General features: G+C 39.3%; 1 protein-coding gene across 9 annotated transcripts in view; it reads right to left on the reverse strand.

Moving 5' to 3' along the window:
• ATRX (ATRX chromatin remodeler) overlaps positions 1-18,898 on the reverse strand; it is a 188,051-nt gene that overhangs the window by 88,555 nt on the left and 80,598 nt on the right. For all 9 annotated transcript variants that reach the window (XR_009244520.1, XM_058658604.1, XM_058658603.1 and 6 more), the window contains 5 exons: positions 15,785-15,878; positions 12,599-12,701; positions 10,610-10,828; positions 1,200-1,341; positions 268-377 (listed from right to left, as the gene is read on the reverse strand). Coding sequence is in view for 8 of the 9 variants with exons in the window: in XM_058658604.1 (XP_058514587.1) it covers positions 268-377; positions 1,200-1,341; positions 10,610-10,828; positions 12,599-12,701; positions 15,785-15,878 (668 nt within the window). In the remaining variant the exon portion in view is untranslated. The remainder of the gene's footprint in view (positions 1-267; positions 378-1,199; positions 1,342-10,609; positions 10,829-12,598; positions 12,702-15,784; positions 15,879-18,898) is intronic.

The raw sequence follows: 18,898 nt of genomic DNA on the forward strand, positions 1-18,898 counted from the left end.
TGTGACATCTTATCACTTTCATCACACAATCATGGCTTAGAGCATCAACCTGTTACACTTAACATGAACTATTTAAAACTACAGATTTATCTTTTTTTTTGTTACAACTTTGTCTCCGCGAACCAACAAACTTCTTGAAGATTCCTGCTAATATTCTTCATTTCTTTTTTATTTCTTGCCCCTATAATTGTGCCCGAAACATAACAGAGCCTCACAAAGACTAATCTGCGCACAAAAAAGGTACCTTTTATATTATTTAATTCTTACCTGCAATGTCTTACCAAGGCCCATGCAGTGGGCAAGAATACATCCTGAACCTGGAGATTTCTTTGTTTTTTTCACAGATTCACAACAGCAATCCCACATAAACTGAACACCTAAAAATGACAGCGTTAGTAAGTTAAATCTGAAGGGTCAAGTTAAAAAGCTTCCTTTATAAATACATTAAAACATAACCAAAGTTTCTAAGAAACAGCATTCAGAAAGCCCTCAGAGATACTTTCTTAAATGTAAATGGCCTCCCTCTCTGCGTAACCTAGCAACAAGACAATGAATGCAAGCATGTAACAGTGGGATAACTTAAGCTATCACAGCAGATATTCCCTGATATTGTCCAAAAAGACACAAGAAATCTAAAATAGAAATGTTACCCAAAGAGAGAACAGCTTCCTAGTCAATGTATTTTCCACATTATTGAGTCAATCAGGGAAAAAAAAAAGAAAAAGAAGGTAATATTTCTTCTTTTTAATTCATTCACACACTCAAAACTGACTTCCAGATTCCACCCTAACAAAGCAGATGTTTAAGGACAGTTTGGTGCCTCTCTAACATATCAATACACAAATGTTATTTTTTTTAAATTAAGACAGTATTTCCTGAAGAATGCTTTCATTCCCTATATACCCCTCCCATCCGCCTGCATCCCTTAATCAACTACTACAGACTAAGTGAAATCTACTTTTATATATACTCATCAGTAAGTAGCACTTTCTTCTATAGTTACAACATCCACTGTGTTTCCAATAATCCAATTTTGTTCTTCCTTATTGGCTTTTGAGCTCATGGGGGAAGAGATCATGCTTTCTTTTTGCTCATCAATAAATCACTAGTGCTTATCAGAAGGTGAGGAATGCAGAAAGAAACCCAAATGTTACCTAAAATGTAACTATAAATGATGGAATCATATACCAATTACTTACCGTCTACTTGATGGGGCTTCAATTTGATAACCATATTCCTATGAACCTGCACTAAAGGTTCTTTGGTTTCTTCATCTTCATCTAAAACCAACTTGGTTGTTATTGGACACTTGGTAGGTGAAGCATCTTCAATTTCTATCACCTAAAAGATAGAACACTGTTCTTTAAGCTCAGGGAAATTGTTAAAGCAAGGTTCTATCATCAGTCTTACCAAGGAAGATTTTCCTGTGTATTCCTATGCCAAACATTCAATAGTTTGGTTCGATCAGTATGAACAGAGCTTAGGTTTACATTTTGTTTAAAAAAAAAAAATTCCACAGGATCTGAGAATCAAGATGGTGGAATAAGGCTAGGGTGCGTTTAAATGGAGAAACATTACTCAGTGAGAAGCACAGAGGGCACATTCCAGCAAATGGAGAAGACAGAACAACAGCAGAGCGGTACCTGGAGACTGACACACACAGGAAAGCAGCGAAAACAATGGTGTGGTGTTGCAGTGACTGATAGCCTAGTGCCATTCAGCAAGTAGCGATGCAAATTATATCAGCAGCCAGAACTACACTAGCAATAAGGTGGGAAGGGACGTTCATCGGGAGCGCAGGAGGTGAACCCAAAGAACTGCTGGTTCTGCTGGCCTGTATGATTTAACCAGGAGCAGAGACAGAGCAGCAGGTCTCAGACAAGCAGTGTAGGAACAGGGTGGATTTTATTGTTTTGTACGCCCCCTAGAGTCGAATCAGGTTCAATTTTTTTAAGGAGGCTAAGGCTATGAGACAGTACTGCGCATGCACAGAGCTGGGAGTGAACTCATTTCTGACTCAGCAAATTGCAACAACGTGACATCCTACAGGTTCCACCCAAGACAGGTCCAAGTAGCCCTCAGACCTGACAGCCAGCAGATCAAGAACTCCAGGAGTGCCACTTCAGGCGTCATTTTGTACAGTGTGGCAAAGGCTTTAAGACTGCAGGGAGAGCAGTGAGCTGTGCATGCACTGAGCTCAATAAGAACTCATTGAGTTCAGTGAATTGCACTGGTCTCACAGGAACATAATACCAACTATTGCTTCATGCGGGTCAAAATAGGTTCATGCAGCCCTCAGACCTAACAGTCAACAGGTTCCGGCAAGATCACCACCACCAACAACCTAGCTATATAGGACACCAGGTGAGTCCCTAATCCTGGGACCTGCTACAACCAGAAGTGGGAGAACAGTTGTACAGACAATGATGCAGCCTCAGCATGGTAACACAGGAGGTGATGATGGGTGAGCCAGGAGTTGAGGCTATGGAGATCATGGTGGAAATCTAACATAAGAACCCAGACCTGGAACACCTGGAGGGAGTGGCACAAGAGACTGCAAACAAAGAATCAAGTACCAACTGCAATAAGTAAAATCGAACTTGTAGACCTGTGAGTGACACAGCTTAGAAACCTGCTCCAAGGAGAAAAATCTGCTAACCAGAAGTACAATGACCAAGAGCAAAGGAAGAGACAGAGGCACAAAAATATTACTGAAGACACCTGCAAAAGAGCAAAAGCCTTTGCCAACTTCAGAGTTCACTGAGAAAGACATCAGGAAAATGGGGGATACAGAATTCAAAACATTTGTTATAAAGCTTCTTAACGAGAAGCATGCAAAGCAGGTGTTCAAAGAATTTAAGGAATATGTCTTATACGAAAAGAATCAAATGAAAGGTGATAAATCAGAAATAAAGAATACAGTCAAGGGCCCAGCATGGTGGCATAGCAGCTAAAGTCCTCGCCTTGAAGCCAGGATCCCATATGTGCGCTGGTTCTAATCCCGGTAGCCCTGATTCTCATCCAGCTCCCTGCTTGTGGTCAGAGAAAGAAGTCAAGGATGGCCCAAAACCTTGGGACCATGCACCCAACTGGGAGAACTGGCTCTGGCTTCGGATCAGTGCAGCTCTGGCCATTGCGGTCACTTGGGGAGTGAACCATCAGACGGAAGATTTTCCTCTGTCTCTCCTCCTCTATACATCTTACTTTGCAATAAAAAGAAATATTTTTTTAAAAGAGAATACACTGGAGAGTCTCCAAAATAGAATGAATGAAGCAGAAGAATCTCAATATTAGAAGATACTGCCTGTCACCAAGGGAAAACAAAAAGCAGAGGTGGCTCAAGCCAAAAAATGCATTCAAGAACTGAAAAACACTATTAAAAGGCCAAATCTAAGAGTTATGGGAGTCCCAGAAGGTGCAGAAAGAGAAGCTAGGATTAAAGGTGTATTCAATGAAATAATACCGAAAAATTACCCTAATCTAGAGAAAGAATTGAGAAGCAACATCCACGAGGAGCACAGAATTCCCAGCAGGGTTGCCCACTACACAACACATGATCATGAAGTTATCTTCATTCAAATGTAAGGAAAAGATGCCTGAATGTGCATGTGAAAAAATCAATTGACATATACAGGAATGCCAGTTATATTCACAGGAAACCCTACAGTCAAGAAGAGAATGGAGCAGCATATTCCAGATTGTAAAAGCAAAAAATTGTTGGCCCAGGATAACATACCCAGCAAAATTTTCCTTCGTTTTTGAAAACCAATAAAATTCTTCCACATCAAGTAACAGCCCAAAGAATATGCCTCTTCCAGACCTGCCCTAGAAAGGATACTTAAAGATGTTCTCGACAGAGAAGAGGAACAGCACTCAATAAAACAAAATGCAAATGTGAAGGACATCCCAATAAAATAACAGAAGACTAACTAAATCAATGAAAAACTCATTGCTAAAATGACAGGACCAAATTACCACTCATTCACCTTAACCCTGAATGCAAATGACCTAAACTCATCAATCAAACATCACAAATTAGTAGACTGGATTAAAAAAACAAAACTCATCTATTTGTTGTCTACAGGAGACACAGCTCACCAACAAGGATCAGCAGAAACTATATCTCATGGATTTTGATTTTTTTTTGTTAGTTTCAACTCTTCAAAACTTTCTCCTCATTAAATTCTCCAATGACTCATAGATCATATAGTAGCATCATTTTCTTCAAGAAGGTTCTCAATTTTCTTTTTCATTTCCTCAGCGACACATTAGTCATTCAGTAGCATGTTTTTTAACTTCACGGTGTTAATTTATTTTTCTTCCCGTTGTTGATTTTGTATTATGGCTTTTCATTTAAAGGGATTTATAGTAACTGTGTAATGTAGACTGTCATATCCAGATGTGGATACAATGCAGTATGCATCTCTACTTCCAAAGATGGACTCCCAATGAAACTATTCACTATATCTTAACAATAGGATGCTGGACTCTCTGCCACTGTCCATGTCCACAATGATAGATATATGATTGGTTATGAAGAATATTACTATAGTAACAATATAAGGGAACTAACTCAGTGAGGGGGTAGGGGTTTGGGGAAGGGATAAGAAAAATCCCAGGGCTTATGAATTGTATCATAAAATGATAAAAATAAGTAAAAAATTTTTAGGTGGAGAAAAAAAATTCCACAGGATCTGAAATTACTATAGTGTTACCAATAACTCAGTTATGTGATTTTAACCCTATATATCGAAGCACACAAAGGCACAACTGTGGGAGCTGCAGAAAGAAATCTGAGCTGATTATGGAAACATTAAAATGGCTCCCAATCAAGGCAATTCCATTTCCTACAGAAAATCCAAAAATGTGAGAGATTATTTAGATTACTGCAAACAATAGTCAGGAAAGATATTTAATATAGCAGAAAAGGAAGGCAAATTAGATTTTCCTAAAATGTGAAAGATAGTCTCAAATGTCCATATATCTCTCACCAAAAAACAATACAAATATATGCTGCTGAAAAGAAAAATGTTTGCAACCTACCAAGATCATAACTGGTAAGTCATAAACAGACTCAAATCAGAATTAGGCAATAGTTAAACTACAAAGACACATAGGGGGACTTAAGAGGTTGTCAGAATCACTCTTAACAGGAGGTCATATGCAAAGAGCAGGGGGGGACCCCAGAGTGCAGCAGGGCGACAAGAGGAGGCTTGTATCCCAATCCTGAAGACTCCCGGATCCTCACCAAGGTCTATCAATACGAGCACCAAGGACTACATCCCAACTACCAAGCAGACCACGGGGAATTGGAGTGCCCTCGGAGGCCAAGAACTCTGAGGTGATCCACTCCCGCTTTAATCTACCACATGGGATGGAAGAAGTCCAAATCCTCCCTCACAGGATCCAAGGGCATCAGAACAACAGTCAAGAGCCCTGAGCAGTCCGCAGAAACAGAAGAACAGTAAACCTCCTTCGGGACTAGGGAGGGGAGCTCTCTGGTCCTCGCTTGGTTCCAACTTTGGGTCCATCCCCTCTCTTGCAATGACCATCAGGGCCGCTCCGGAAATCCCTCAAATCAAACAAATAACCAAACAAACAAACAAACAAAAAATCTAGAATAGACAGAGAACAACAAGGAAAGGTTAGAATCAGACAGGAAGTGATCAGCATGGGCTCACTTATATCTTACTAGGTGGGACACAAAGATTAGTTACTCCTCCCTAGGGCATTGAAGATTTCTCTGCACACCCCCCCCATAAAACTGTTCTGCACCTAAACTGTTGACATATGTCTTGTTAGAGTTATAAGCCAGTCTAGACTAACTGGAAAAAAAAACCCAGGTTCACCAAAATTACACCTCAACGCTATGAAGAGCTAAATACTACACTGAAAATAGATATGAGACAGCTGAATAGTAACCTATAGCCATTTTAAGGTTTATAGAACCCGGTTGTGTATAAACTAAAATTGAAATGTCAATGAAGTAGTCACAGGATGTGGTTAAGAATTTGCAATTTTTTTCTAACATATTGGTTACTCAATACTATGTCAACTAATTCCATAATGTTCTAAATTGTTGCTTATGTCATGTTGGGGCTTTTAATTGATCGGGATGATACTCTGCCGGCTCTACCTTCAGACCAGAGACAGTCTCCCCAAGAAGCTTTTGAACTTATCTGGACAATAAGATACTGGACTTTATGCCCCATATTGAAATGGAGGACCTCAAACACATCAAAAGCAGTGAAAAGCGAAGCAAGTGGCACAGCACTTCAGCCAGGTTCTATAGAAAGCAACAAGGCGTGTGGACACTTTGAGAAAGAAAGCAACAGCTAACAAGCCTCACATTGCACAGACAGCACATCATTGCAGCAAAGGAAAAATTAGGAACAGGGTATTAGAATTTAGAATTTTAGGTTGGTATGGTGCTGCGGCTGGCTGGCTCTCAGCCAACAGCACCAGAATCCCTTATCACTGGTTCCAGGTCCAAATTCCTCTAGGTACAATCTAGCTTCCTGGTTGTGGCCTGGGAGGGTAGTGGAGAATGACACAAGTAATGGCACACTGCACTCATGAGGGAGACCTGAAGAAGTCCCTGGTTCCTGGTGCCTTATCAACTCTGCTCTGGCCACTGCAGCTTTTTTCGGGAGTGAACTCGTGGATGGAGGACTTCTTCATCTCCTCTCTAAAATTCTGGCTTTCAAGTGAAAAAATGAATACTTCTAAAATTTTTTAAAATTTTAGCAGCTCTCTGGTTTCTCTTCAGATCATATAAATCTTTCGCCTTTTAAGATTTTAGCAGCATACATGCAGCAGGGATATGGATAAGGAATTTTCTTAGGAATGCCTTCAGGAATGAAATTAATGTTGAATTACCTTTTACAAAGAAATTGCTTACTACTGACTAATGGACTTATGCACTGAAGCTATGGAACTATATCATAGACTGATGATAATAATTTTAAAAGAAATAAAAATAAAATTTAAAAAAAACAATGCTTTAAAAAAAGAAGCAAGTGTCCATACAACAAAAAGAAAGTGGAAAATAAATAAATGTTTGGCCAGGTTAGGCAGCAGGGGGAGCTGAATGCCCAGAGAAAAGGGTCTAGAGACATGATGAAGTGGGAGAGGCTGAGTGCATATTTGACAGGGAAGGAATGATATTTGGAGTCTTTCACAGACTGGGCCACTACATTTGCAGGTAAGTGAGGATGCTGAGACACAATAGTTTAGAGAAGGAAAACCAGAGGGTATGTCTGAGTCAGGCCAAGGCACCTACTCATATGGGAGACCTAGGCTGGGCATCACCCACCGCCTGCTGGCCCTTGCAAAAGCTAGGACTGGGGGCATGCCTGGCTAGGACAGCCTGCAGCACCACGAGTAACTGTCAGAGCACAGGGTGGTCCAAAACAAGCTGTGCCAAAGCATCCACCAGAATGAGAGACAACTGGATCTGGGGGCAGATTCTGAAATGGAACTGTGGGCCCACCTCTCTAGGAATGCAGTACCCTTCAGTATATGCAAAGAGCTGGGGCAGAGATAGACCATGCCAGGCTGGACCATGTAACTCTCCAGACATGAACCCACCTGACACTTACAGGGGCAGAAAGAAGGTCAGGCGGGGCCAGGCTGAAGCACCCACCAGTGCATGCAAGGGCCAAGAATGAGGGCAGACCATCCCAAGTGGGGTTGCTGTCCCTGCTGGCAAATGTGATATCCAGGGATGCTACATGCAGGCATCCTTCCCCAATTCCCCTGTAGACATAGGAGAAAAAAAAACTTAAACATTTGTCCCATCCAGCTTCCTCCATACCTGAACCTCCCAACCCTAATCAGAGGCAAACATAGGTATGCATCCCTCTCAACTATATAAACATACTGAAAATAAAATCAACATTATTTTTAAAAATGGACCCAGAGTAGTGGCCAAGTGGCCAAAGTCCTCGCCTTATATGTGCCGGGTTCACATCGGGGCGCTGGCTCGTGTCCCAGCTGTTTCACTTCTTTTCCAGCTCCCTGCTTGTGGCCTGGGAAAGCAGTTGAGGACAGCCCAAAGCCTTGGGACCCTGCACCCACATGGGAGACCCAGCAGAGACTCCTGGCTCCTGGCTTAATAATGGTTCAGCTCCATCTATTGTGGCCACTCTGGGAATGGACCAGCAGATGGAAAATCTTTCTGTCTCTCCTTCTCTCAGTACATCTGTCTTTCCAATAAAAATTTTAAAATCTTTAAAAATAATCCTACAATTACCTCTAATAATTCAATTAAAACAAAGAGCTACATAGTCCTCAAGTTCAGTAAAAAGCTACAAATAAACAAGCTGAGCGAGAAATCGAACAGAAACCTGAAATAGGTCAAGAAATCAGAAACCTGAAATAGGTTGAAAGCTGGGCCTCTTACGCTGAATAGCCAACAGTAAATGCAAATTAAAATGTTCTCGAGGGTGATTAAAAATCCTACACCAATGAACACAAAAATGTGAAAATCAAACCAGCCACAATTATCACTTAAGCCAAACCCTAATCAACAGCAATGTCTCAATACTCTTCAATTACATGAATTAAGAGAGAGTTAATGAAGCTGTAGAGTAAGAATTTAAAATGAGCAGAAGTTAGCTCAAGGGATATAAGGAAAGAAGTCAACTCCGAAACATTACAAGCACCAAGTAAAGCAATAAATGCTGTACTGTAGGAGGACAATTGATCAGGTCTGTAGGAAACAACTGAATAAACAGAGGACACTGGGAATCCTTGACAGTGTGGAGCCCGAACTAGTTGCAATTCTGAAGGGAAGGCTCCAGGAACAGTTAATACGGAAATGAACAGGTATGAAAGGTATGAAACTCCCTAGTCGTCAGGTTTAGATAAGACATTAAAGAGAGGTGCTTCCTTCCCCAGGCAGGGGAACAGGAACTAGCAGACTGAAGAAAGGAACCTGCTAGATAAAGAAACTGTATTAGAGGACTCCCTCTTGCTGTTGAAATGTAAATTCCTCAAATCCCCCTCCCTGATGCCTACATGACCATCTGTCTTTAAAAGTCCAATGCTGTTAACAAACTTCAGCTATTCACCATCAGTCAGTAGTCTACATGTATCAACTGCACCAAGTCCATTGCTGCACAACAGCAAACACTGTACAAAGTGTAAGAAGTTATCTAATAACATATCTAGCTAACAAATGAAGGTGGCTACAATAGGCAGTAGATTTCTGCATTAGAGAAAACACCCTTATACTAAGAAAAACATGCCTTTTAGACCTTAACAGCAAAAAAAAAAAAAAAAAGGCCAATGCCTGGCTCCGAAGCTTCAAAGAACAGAATGACAAGGACAACTGTCATGAGACAGCAGATTAAGCGGAACATAGGTCACACCTGCATGCCATAAGAGAATAGAGTACTGGTTCAAGTTCTAGCTATTCTACTTTCAATTCAGCTCCCTGCTCAAAGAATGACACTACAGCAATGTTCTACAAATACTATCTTTTTAAACTTATATATCCAATAACTTGCAGATTAAATCATACAATTTCCAGGATCTCCTGTCAAATAGTAACAGCTTATATGAGATTAACACTATGTTAACAAATAGATCAAGGTTTCTTAAACTATTATCTCTACCTGTATTATTTTAAAATATTTACAATAAAAATTTTAGTTTAAAATTGAAATATATTATGGATTTGAAAAACAATTAACACTTTGTACTACCCAATTACAGAACAATCATTTTGGTAATCATTCAAGAATCTCAACCCTTTCATTCAATTTAATTATACTGATAGAATCAAATGAAGACTTTTATGTTACATAAAATTGTGCCAGTAGAAAACACCAATCATAACCAGAAATATGAGTTTAGTTAAGACACTCTTGGAGTTGGAATGATAGCTTGACTGGCTAATCCTCCACCGTGCAGTGCTAAAATCCCACATGAGTGCCACCTGATGTCCACACCTCTCCATAATTCCCATCCAGATCCCTGCATGTGGCCTGGTGAAGCAGCAGAGGATGGCCCAAAGTCTTAGAGCCCTGCACCCATGCGAGAGACCCAGAGGAAGCTCCTGTATCCTGGCTTCAGATCAGCTCAACTGAAGCCATTATGGTCATTTGAGGAATCAACCACTGGACGGAAAGTCTTTCTGTCTCTCCATTTCTCTGTACATCTGCATTTCCAATAAAAATCAATAAATCAGGGCATGGGGTGGTAGACTAGCAGCTGAAGTCCTCATCTTACACGCACCAAGGTCCCATATAGGCACTGGGTCATATTCCGGCAGCCCCACTTCCCATCCAGCTCCCTGCTTGTGGCCTGGGAAAGCAGTGGAGGACGGCCCAATGCATTGGGACCCTGCACCCATGTGGGAGACCAGGAAGAGTCTCTGGCCTTCTGGCTTCAGATCGGCACAGCTCCAGCCATTGCAGCCGCTTGGGAAGTGAATCAACTGATGGAAGATCTTCCTGTTTGTCTCTCCTCTTCTCTGTATATCTGACTTTCCAATAAAAAAATAAATCTCTTAAAAAATCAATAAACCTTAAAAAATTCTTGAAAGATACGCAATTCATGTATCAAAAAAGTTAAGAAATATTAAGAAAAACAATTTGGTTACCTCTCTCAATTTTTCTCTCTCACGTTCCCTCTCAGCAATACGCTTTCTCCTTTCTTCCTCTTCTTTAAGAGCATTCTGTGTTTCTGTTCTTAATTTATCATCTTTTAGAATTTTACGAATTTTCTTTCTGCCTTTTCCAGGAGACTTAGAATCATCATTTTCATCTTCCTCCTCCTCCTCCTCTTCTTCTTCTTCTTTTTCTTCTTCCTCAGAATTGCTCTATGGAATTTAAAATGAGGGAAACAGCACGAAGTTGTTTATCCATTCACTTTATACCATTTCATACAAAGAACACCTGTTGAAAAGCTTTAAAATCATTTTAGGCAATAAAGAGCACTCTGAAGAAAGAAGTAATCCAATTAAAACTGTACTAAGGAATCCGCATTTTTCAAAAGAAGATATACACCCGTAGACATTCCACACAATTGTTCCACTGGCACCCGGTATGCTCACATTCTGCATCAGAATACCTGACCACAGAACTACCTCCTACACTTCTGATCCAGCTTGTTACTAAGCCACACTTTGAGAAACAATGAGCAACAGATCAAGAACCTGAGTTCTTCCTGTCACCTACTTGAAGCACCAAGGTGGAGTTCCTCTCCACTGACTTTAGCCTGGTCTAACCCCTGCAATGGAGTTCTGTCTGCCTTGCAAATTAAATGAAAAAATATACATACTTGTAACAACAAAGATATGGCTGGTAAGCATGAGAAAAGAAGTTTACCAACAGCAGTCACTAGAGAAATGCAAATCAAAACCATGATGAAACAATGCTTCATACTCACTCAAGGAAAAGGGAAATAACTGGTACTGGTGAGCACACAGAGGAAGTGCACCCTTGGTACATTGCAGGCATATCAAATGTGTTGCTACTACCAAAAAACACTGTGAGGGTTCCTCAAAAAGTTAAACACAGAATTATTATTGAACCCAGGAATTCTACTTTTCCATAAACAAAAGAAAAACAGAAACCCAAACATAAATACACACATCCACATTAATAGCAGTACTATTCAAAATAATAAAACAATAGAAATAGTCCAAGTATCCATCATGTAATGAATGCCTAAACACACACATAAAACGGATGATTAACCAGCCTTGAAAAGGGTGAAATTCTCAAACATGCTGCGAAATGGATGAAACTTCATACCACTATGTCAAAGAAGCCAGACAGAAAAAGGCAAATGTCGCTTGATTCTACTTGCAATAAGTGTTTAAAATAGGCAAAATCAAAGAGATAAATTAATAGAATTGCATATTTTAAAAAGGTTAAAAACTTAATTCTTTTAAAATAAGCTATTATAACAAAAGAAAGTAGAATCAAATGCATTAGAAATGATATTTACTTTATGTAAACATGCCTACATGTAAGAAATTCATATTGCCACATTTCATTGCCAGAAGAAAATTATTTATATACAAGTTATTCAGGATGGTTTTCCCTACATCTGAGTTTTTGCATGTTTAGAAAGAAAGTCAATTAGAAATTAAGGTACATGGGGCCTACACTGTGGACTCACAGGTAAAGCCACTCCAAATACATCTGGGAAAACAGCAGAAGATGGCCAAAATGCTTGGGTGCCCACACTCAGACGCAGCTCTTGGCTCCTGGCTTCAGACCTTCAGACTGCCCCAGCTCTGGCAGCTGCAGCCATTTGGGGAAAGAACCAGTGGATGGAAGATTTCTCTCTCTCTGTAACTGCAACTTCCAAATAAATATATATATCATCTTTTTAAAAAATTAAACAATGAGACATTTTGGTAACATCAAGATAATGCTTTTATGTATATGTATATATGTGTATATGAACGTACATATATGTAAAGAGACAGAAAATGTCAATAAATCCAATCCACCCCAAAGGGGAAAATGTCAATCACCAGTAAAATGCAATTAGTGAATAGATCCCAGAGCAATAACAGCATATTTATATAGTCTAGTCTTATCAGTTCTAACTCAGGCACACAATCAAAGGTAATTACCTTATTTTCACTAGATGAATCCTCCTGAACCTTAATACGTCGCCTTTTCTTTTTCTGTTTATAACTTCGCTGATTTTCTTCAAGTTCTGCTTTCTTTGCAGACCTGACATAAATTTAAAACACAAAATAAAATTTCATTAAATTTATTTCAACACATTAAGTACTATTCTGAAAATGCTCTACTTGTGAGCATGTTCCTGGAAACAAAAACACAAGAGGTTCAAAACAGATATTCTAGCTACCGTCTAACTTGTATTTTTTAATTTAATGATTATATTTCAAGAATGGAGGAATTTGGAAAATAAGTATGAAGATAGATAATGTGAAATCATGAGTGTTCTAGGGAGAAATATAAATGGTCAACATCTCTATAAAAAAATATTCACAATCACTAAAACTTGCAGTAAATTACAAAAGGCTAAAAACAAATTAAAACAACTGTAAAAGCATTTTGTATGAAAAGTATGTCTGTTTAAAAACTGGCAAAAACACACACACATACACAGGAACTCAAAACTGTTCATCAAAATGTGGGCAAACAAACTTTTATATACTATTGATGAAATGTAAAATGCTGTAGTACCCATCAGAATTATGATATGATCCACTTTCCCTTCCGTATACATGTACAAAAGAATGTAAAACAGTCACTTGAATAGATAAATGGCACACTCAGGTTCATTAGCATTATTCACAACTGCCCAAAGACAGAAGCACATCAATTATTCATCCATGAAGGAATATATAAAAATGTGGTATAAACAATACTATGGAATATTATTCAGCCTTAAAACAGAAATTCTCACACATGATAACAACATGGCTGAATCACTAGGACACCGTGATGGGTAAAATAAAGTGACCATAAAATGAAAAACTCCATACTTGCATAATCACATGTATATGAGTTATGTAAATTCATACAATTCCACAGCAGGATAAAGTAGAATGGTAGGCATCAAGGGCTTAAATGAGAGTATAAAGGAGAGTAATGATACAGTAAGTACAGCATTTCAATTTCACAAAATAAAAATATCCTAGAGAAAGGCTTCAAAATGCATTAATGTACTTAGCAGTAGTAAATAATACCAAAAACACAGACAAGATGGCAAATGTTAGTCTATGTATAATATATTACTACATTAAAATTAACCATTAAAACAACGAAAAACAATTTTTTAAAACATTTATTTTTCTTTTTATTGTAAAGTCAGATACACAGAGAGGAGGAAAGATACAGAGGAGAGATCTTCCCTCCGTTGATTCACTCCCCAAGCAGCTACAACAACCAGAGCTATTTCAGGCCAGGAAGGGCTGCACCACTCGTTGGCATGTGTGTGGGCTGACTTGGACAGTGGGCCCCGGCCAGGCCAATCCTTAGCACCTAATCTATTGGCAAGCACAGTAGACAGGACAGGGTGAGGGCCACACCAGGCTACGCTACTTCACCTACCAATTCACATGAGCACCAAAAATGCATGCAGGCTGGCTGGTCAGGACTACACTACAGCACCCACCAGCGAGAGTTGGGACTGGGACAGGCTAGGCCATGCTAGAGTGCAGCATCTGTTGAGAAGTACTGAAACTGGGGGGCGGACCACACCAGGCTAGGTTCCCACCAATAATGTCTCAGAACTATCAAAACCACTCAAGTAACACCCTCAGAACACTCTTACCCACTTTGGGGACTCTAAGAAGATATCAAATGACCATCACCAATACCCAGATTCTAATGTAGTCTGACAGCAAGGAACAGCAAAAAGAACTGAATCATTTGCCCCAAACACCTTCTTCCATGCCTCAATCCTCTTCACCCTAACCAGTGGACCACATGGACATGTGTCCTTCTCAACTATGTAAACAACATTAAAAATAAGACACAACAAAATTTAATTAAAAAACAAAGATCTAGTTTACCAAGCCTGCTATCCATTACACTATAACATTCCCCAATAACAATCCCTAAAATACAGTCAATAGTGTTTTCTCTAATCAATATTAATTTTATAAATGGAAAATCTACCAAAGTTAGAATACAAAAACTCAACTCCACATAAAATATATTTACAGTATTTTTATTTTAAAAGCTTCAAATCAAATTATTACACATTGTACAGGATACCTCAAAAAAAAGTTCAGAGGCTCAGCACAATGGCTAAATCCTCACTTTACAAGCGCTGGATCCCATATGGTCACCAGCTCCTGTCCCAGCTTTTCCACTTCCCATCCAGCTCCCTGTTTATGGCCTGGGAAAGCAGCAGAGCACGGCCCAACGCCTGGGTACCATGCACCTGCGTGGGAGACCTGGAAGAGGTTCCTGGCTCTGGCTTCAGATCAGCTCAGCTATGGCCGTTGTGGCCATTTGGGGAGTGAATCAGTTGATGGAAGATCTTTCTTTCTGTCTCTCCTTCTCTCCATAAAACTGATCTGCCTTTCCAATAAAAGTAAAGAAATTTTTAAAAATAATAAATAAAAGATGCTGCAAATTTGAATTTAAAGGTAAGTATATTCAAAGGTAAGTATATTTTGGTGACAAAAGGGTGAAATCCAGGCACTGCTTTTCACTGGAATATAGACATTGTTTTTGTAACACATTTGTGACAATTTAAAAAAAAGATCTACTTATTTGAAAGGCACAGTGTGTGTGTGTGAGAGAGACAGACACACAGAGACAGAGAGAGAGATACCTTCCGAGAGAGAGAGAGACAGAGAGAGAGAGATACCTTCCAGGGGCTGTCTCACTCTCCAAATGTCCCATATGGGTTGATAAATATAAAACCCAGGAACCTCCAATTCTATTCATGTCTTATATATATATAAGTGAAAGGGCCACAGATTTTTGGACCATCCCCAGCTGTCTTCCCAAGCACATTAACAGGGAGCTACATCAGAAGTGCAATAGCCAAGACTCTTAACTGGTGCTCTTATGAGATGCTGGCACCAATGGTGGCAAGTAAGCTAACTCAACCACAACACCAGCCACATTCCATGTTATTTTGAAGGCCTACTACACATATGAGTTTCAATTATTTTTGCACCAAACTCAACTTTATCTTTTAATTCCCTGTGAACTTTTTAAAGTATTCTCATACTTTATTGGTCAAAAAAGCCATTCAAAAAATAATGCAATGGCAAAATTATTCAGATAAACTCCTAAGCCATTTGGAAAATTAATAAAAAATTTACCGTGTTCGGGGGCGCTGTTCATCTTCAGATTCACTAACTTCTTCACTAACTCCTGATTCCTGAAAATCAGAATCTTCTGAATCTTCACTACTCACTGGAATTGAATAAAACATTGTTAAAAATTGTACAACAGAAGTACAATTCATTTCATTTGCAAATAACTTCAAATTAAGATATGGAACCTTAAAAGAACACCAGATTATATCATAAAGAACACAGCAATTCATGATTTAAATGTTAGAAACAGAGCATCTTTAATTGAAACAAAATGCTAACATGATGCCACAAATTGGGAAATTCTATAACTGACTTCATGTTTTGGTTCACCTTCAAAACACAAACATGCTATTAATATTGTATAAAATTATCCTCATGGTAAAGATGTTTATAAAACACAAATTTTTTTATTCAAACTTAGGTTTCCTGTTCAAGGTATCTCATTATATATTATATACATTTCCACAACACAAAACTATCTAAAACATTTCTGTGTTCAAACATTTCAGATAAGGATGCTCACCACATATCTATAAACAAAATTCAAACATATTTCAAACCCAATTATAAAGGGTAGGGGCTTAGTACAGTGCTTACAATGTCATTTGGGATGATGGCATTGAATATTAGAATGTTAACGTCGCAGCTCCACTTCCAAATTTCTTGCTAATATACACTGAGAGACACCATTAATGATGTCTACCACCCATATGAAAAGCAAAGAGTAGCAAGGATATTTGGGGCTGAAGTCTAAATTTTTTTTTTGTTAAAGATTTATTTATTTTATTACAAAGTCAGATATACAGAGAGGAGGAGAGACAGAGAGGAAGATCTTCCATCCAATGATTCATTCCCCAAGTGAGCCGCAATGGCCGGTGCTGCGCCGATCCGAAGCCAGGAACCAGGAACCTCTTCCAGGTCTCCCATTCGGGTGCAGGGTCCCAATGCATTGGGTCATTCTCTACTGCTTTCCCAGGCCACAGGCAGGGAGCTGGATGGGAAGTGGAGCTGCCGGGATTAGAACCGGCGCCCATATGGGGTCCCGGGGCGTTCAAGGCGAGGACTTTAGCCGCTAGGCCACGCTGCCGGGCCCAGAAGTCTAAATTTCAATTGTGGGGAACATATTGTAGCACAGTGAATTAAACCACATTGCCTAAACACTGCCTACATACCCTACACTGGAGTACCAATTCAAGTCAAAACTGCTCTGCTGCAATCCAGCTTCCCATCAATGTGCCAGGGAAGGGAGCAGAAATTGGTCCAAGTACTCAGGACCCTGCACTTATGTGGATACACATAGAGTATCTGGCTATCTAGTGTTTCTACCTCCTGGCTTCGGCCTAGTCCAAAGATAGTGTGTTTCCCTTCTCTCTTTTTCAGGGTGTGTGTGTGTGTGTGTGTGTGTGTGTTTTGTATGTATTTCTCTCAGTGATTTTGCCTGTCAAATAATTTTTTAAAGATTTTCAATAGGGCCTAGAGTGATAGCTCAGTGCTGCACGTGCCTGGCTCTTGGCTTCAGCCATTGTGGCCATTTGGGGAGTGACCAGGAGACAAAGATCTTTCCCTCTCTCCTTTCTGTAAATCTGCCTTTCCAATAAAAATAATTTTAAAACAAATAAATATAAATAAAGTCTACAATAAAGACCACTCCATAATTGTTATGCAGGCTTCAAGTTGGGAGGAAGCTTGTATAGTTCTGAGTGGCATACCTATTTTCTTCCTGTTCCCTGCTTTTAACGAGAAGTCAGGCTAACCTCCAAAACTGTAAGGAAAGTACTGGTCACTTTTTAAAGATTTATTCATCTTCATTGGAAAGGCAGATCCACACAGAGAGGAATAAGAGAGAATGATCTTTGATCTGCTGGCCAATCCCCAAGTGGCAACAAGTGTTGCAGCCAAGCCTATCTGAAGCTAGAAGCCAGGAGCTTCCTCCGGGTCTCCCATGTGGGTGCAGGGTCCCAAGGTCTTGGGGTTGCCCTTTTCTGCTTTCTAAGGTCACAAATGTCCAACTGGATGGGAAATAGAGCAGCCAGGACACAAACAAGAGCCCATATGGGACCCAATGCTTGAAGCAACAGGATTGATCAATCAAGCGATTGAACTAGACACTTGTAACCAATATTCAGAAGAATCTATTTCTAGACACAGCACCAGAAAAGAGGCACCCCATGTGTCTCAACAGTATGGAGAGGAATCCCCATTTTTTTGTTGTTTTTCTTTTCTCTCATATTGGGTAACTGAAAAACAATGGACCAATATTTTTCAAAAGTATCAAGATTATCAATAAAAAGACCGGGAACTATCACAGACTGGTGTTGGTTACGGAGTCATTACAACTTAATGCAGTGTGGGATCCTGAACCAGGTACTGTAACAGAAAAGAACAGTGGAGGAAAACCTAATCATTTGACTAAAGCTTACATCAGAAGTCATTTTTTACCTTATGGCTCATATGATCATTGCAGCAACTACACATCTCTACTCAACTTCGTCACTGCACACATGTGAAAGCAGTAAGTGAATGAGTATGGCTATGCGCTAATAAAACTATTTACAATAAAAAGTGGCTGACAGTCAGATTTGTACCACAGATATACTTTGCCAACTCCTAGCTTAGTCAATGGATTGTATCAATGCTCATTTCCTGGTTTTGAAAACTATACTAATGATAAATGCGTAAGATTTCCAGGGAAAACATAAATATGAATGGTGTGTTGTTTTCGTACAATTTCTGTAAATCTGTTACTGAAAAATGAAAAAAAAAGTAAGCTCTATCATGACTTAAAATGAGAACCAAAGTTTTACTCTAACTATAAACCATGGGGGAATACAGACTTTAAAAAAAAATGGTAAAAGTGGGGAAAGCAGTAAAGGATATTGTTTAACCAGTATATAATGATCAGTATATATATAGTGATTGTGATGTCAGAAGAAAACTGGTCATGACTGCGTAACAACATGTACATATTTAATGACAATATATTTAATTACACACTTAAAAATGCTTGCAATGGTGGGTTTTATGATACATATAATGTTAGATATGTTTATCACAATTAAATTGCTTAAGCAGCTTAGAAGTTGGAAGTATTGACACATGTATACACATGGATATAAT

This window comes from Ochotona princeps, chromosome X, assembly GCF_030435755.1.
Source record: "Ochotona princeps isolate mOchPri1 chromosome X, mOchPri1.hap1, whole genome shotgun sequence".
Lineage (NCBI taxonomy): Eukaryota > Metazoa > Chordata > Mammalia > Lagomorpha > Ochotonidae > Ochotona > Ochotona princeps.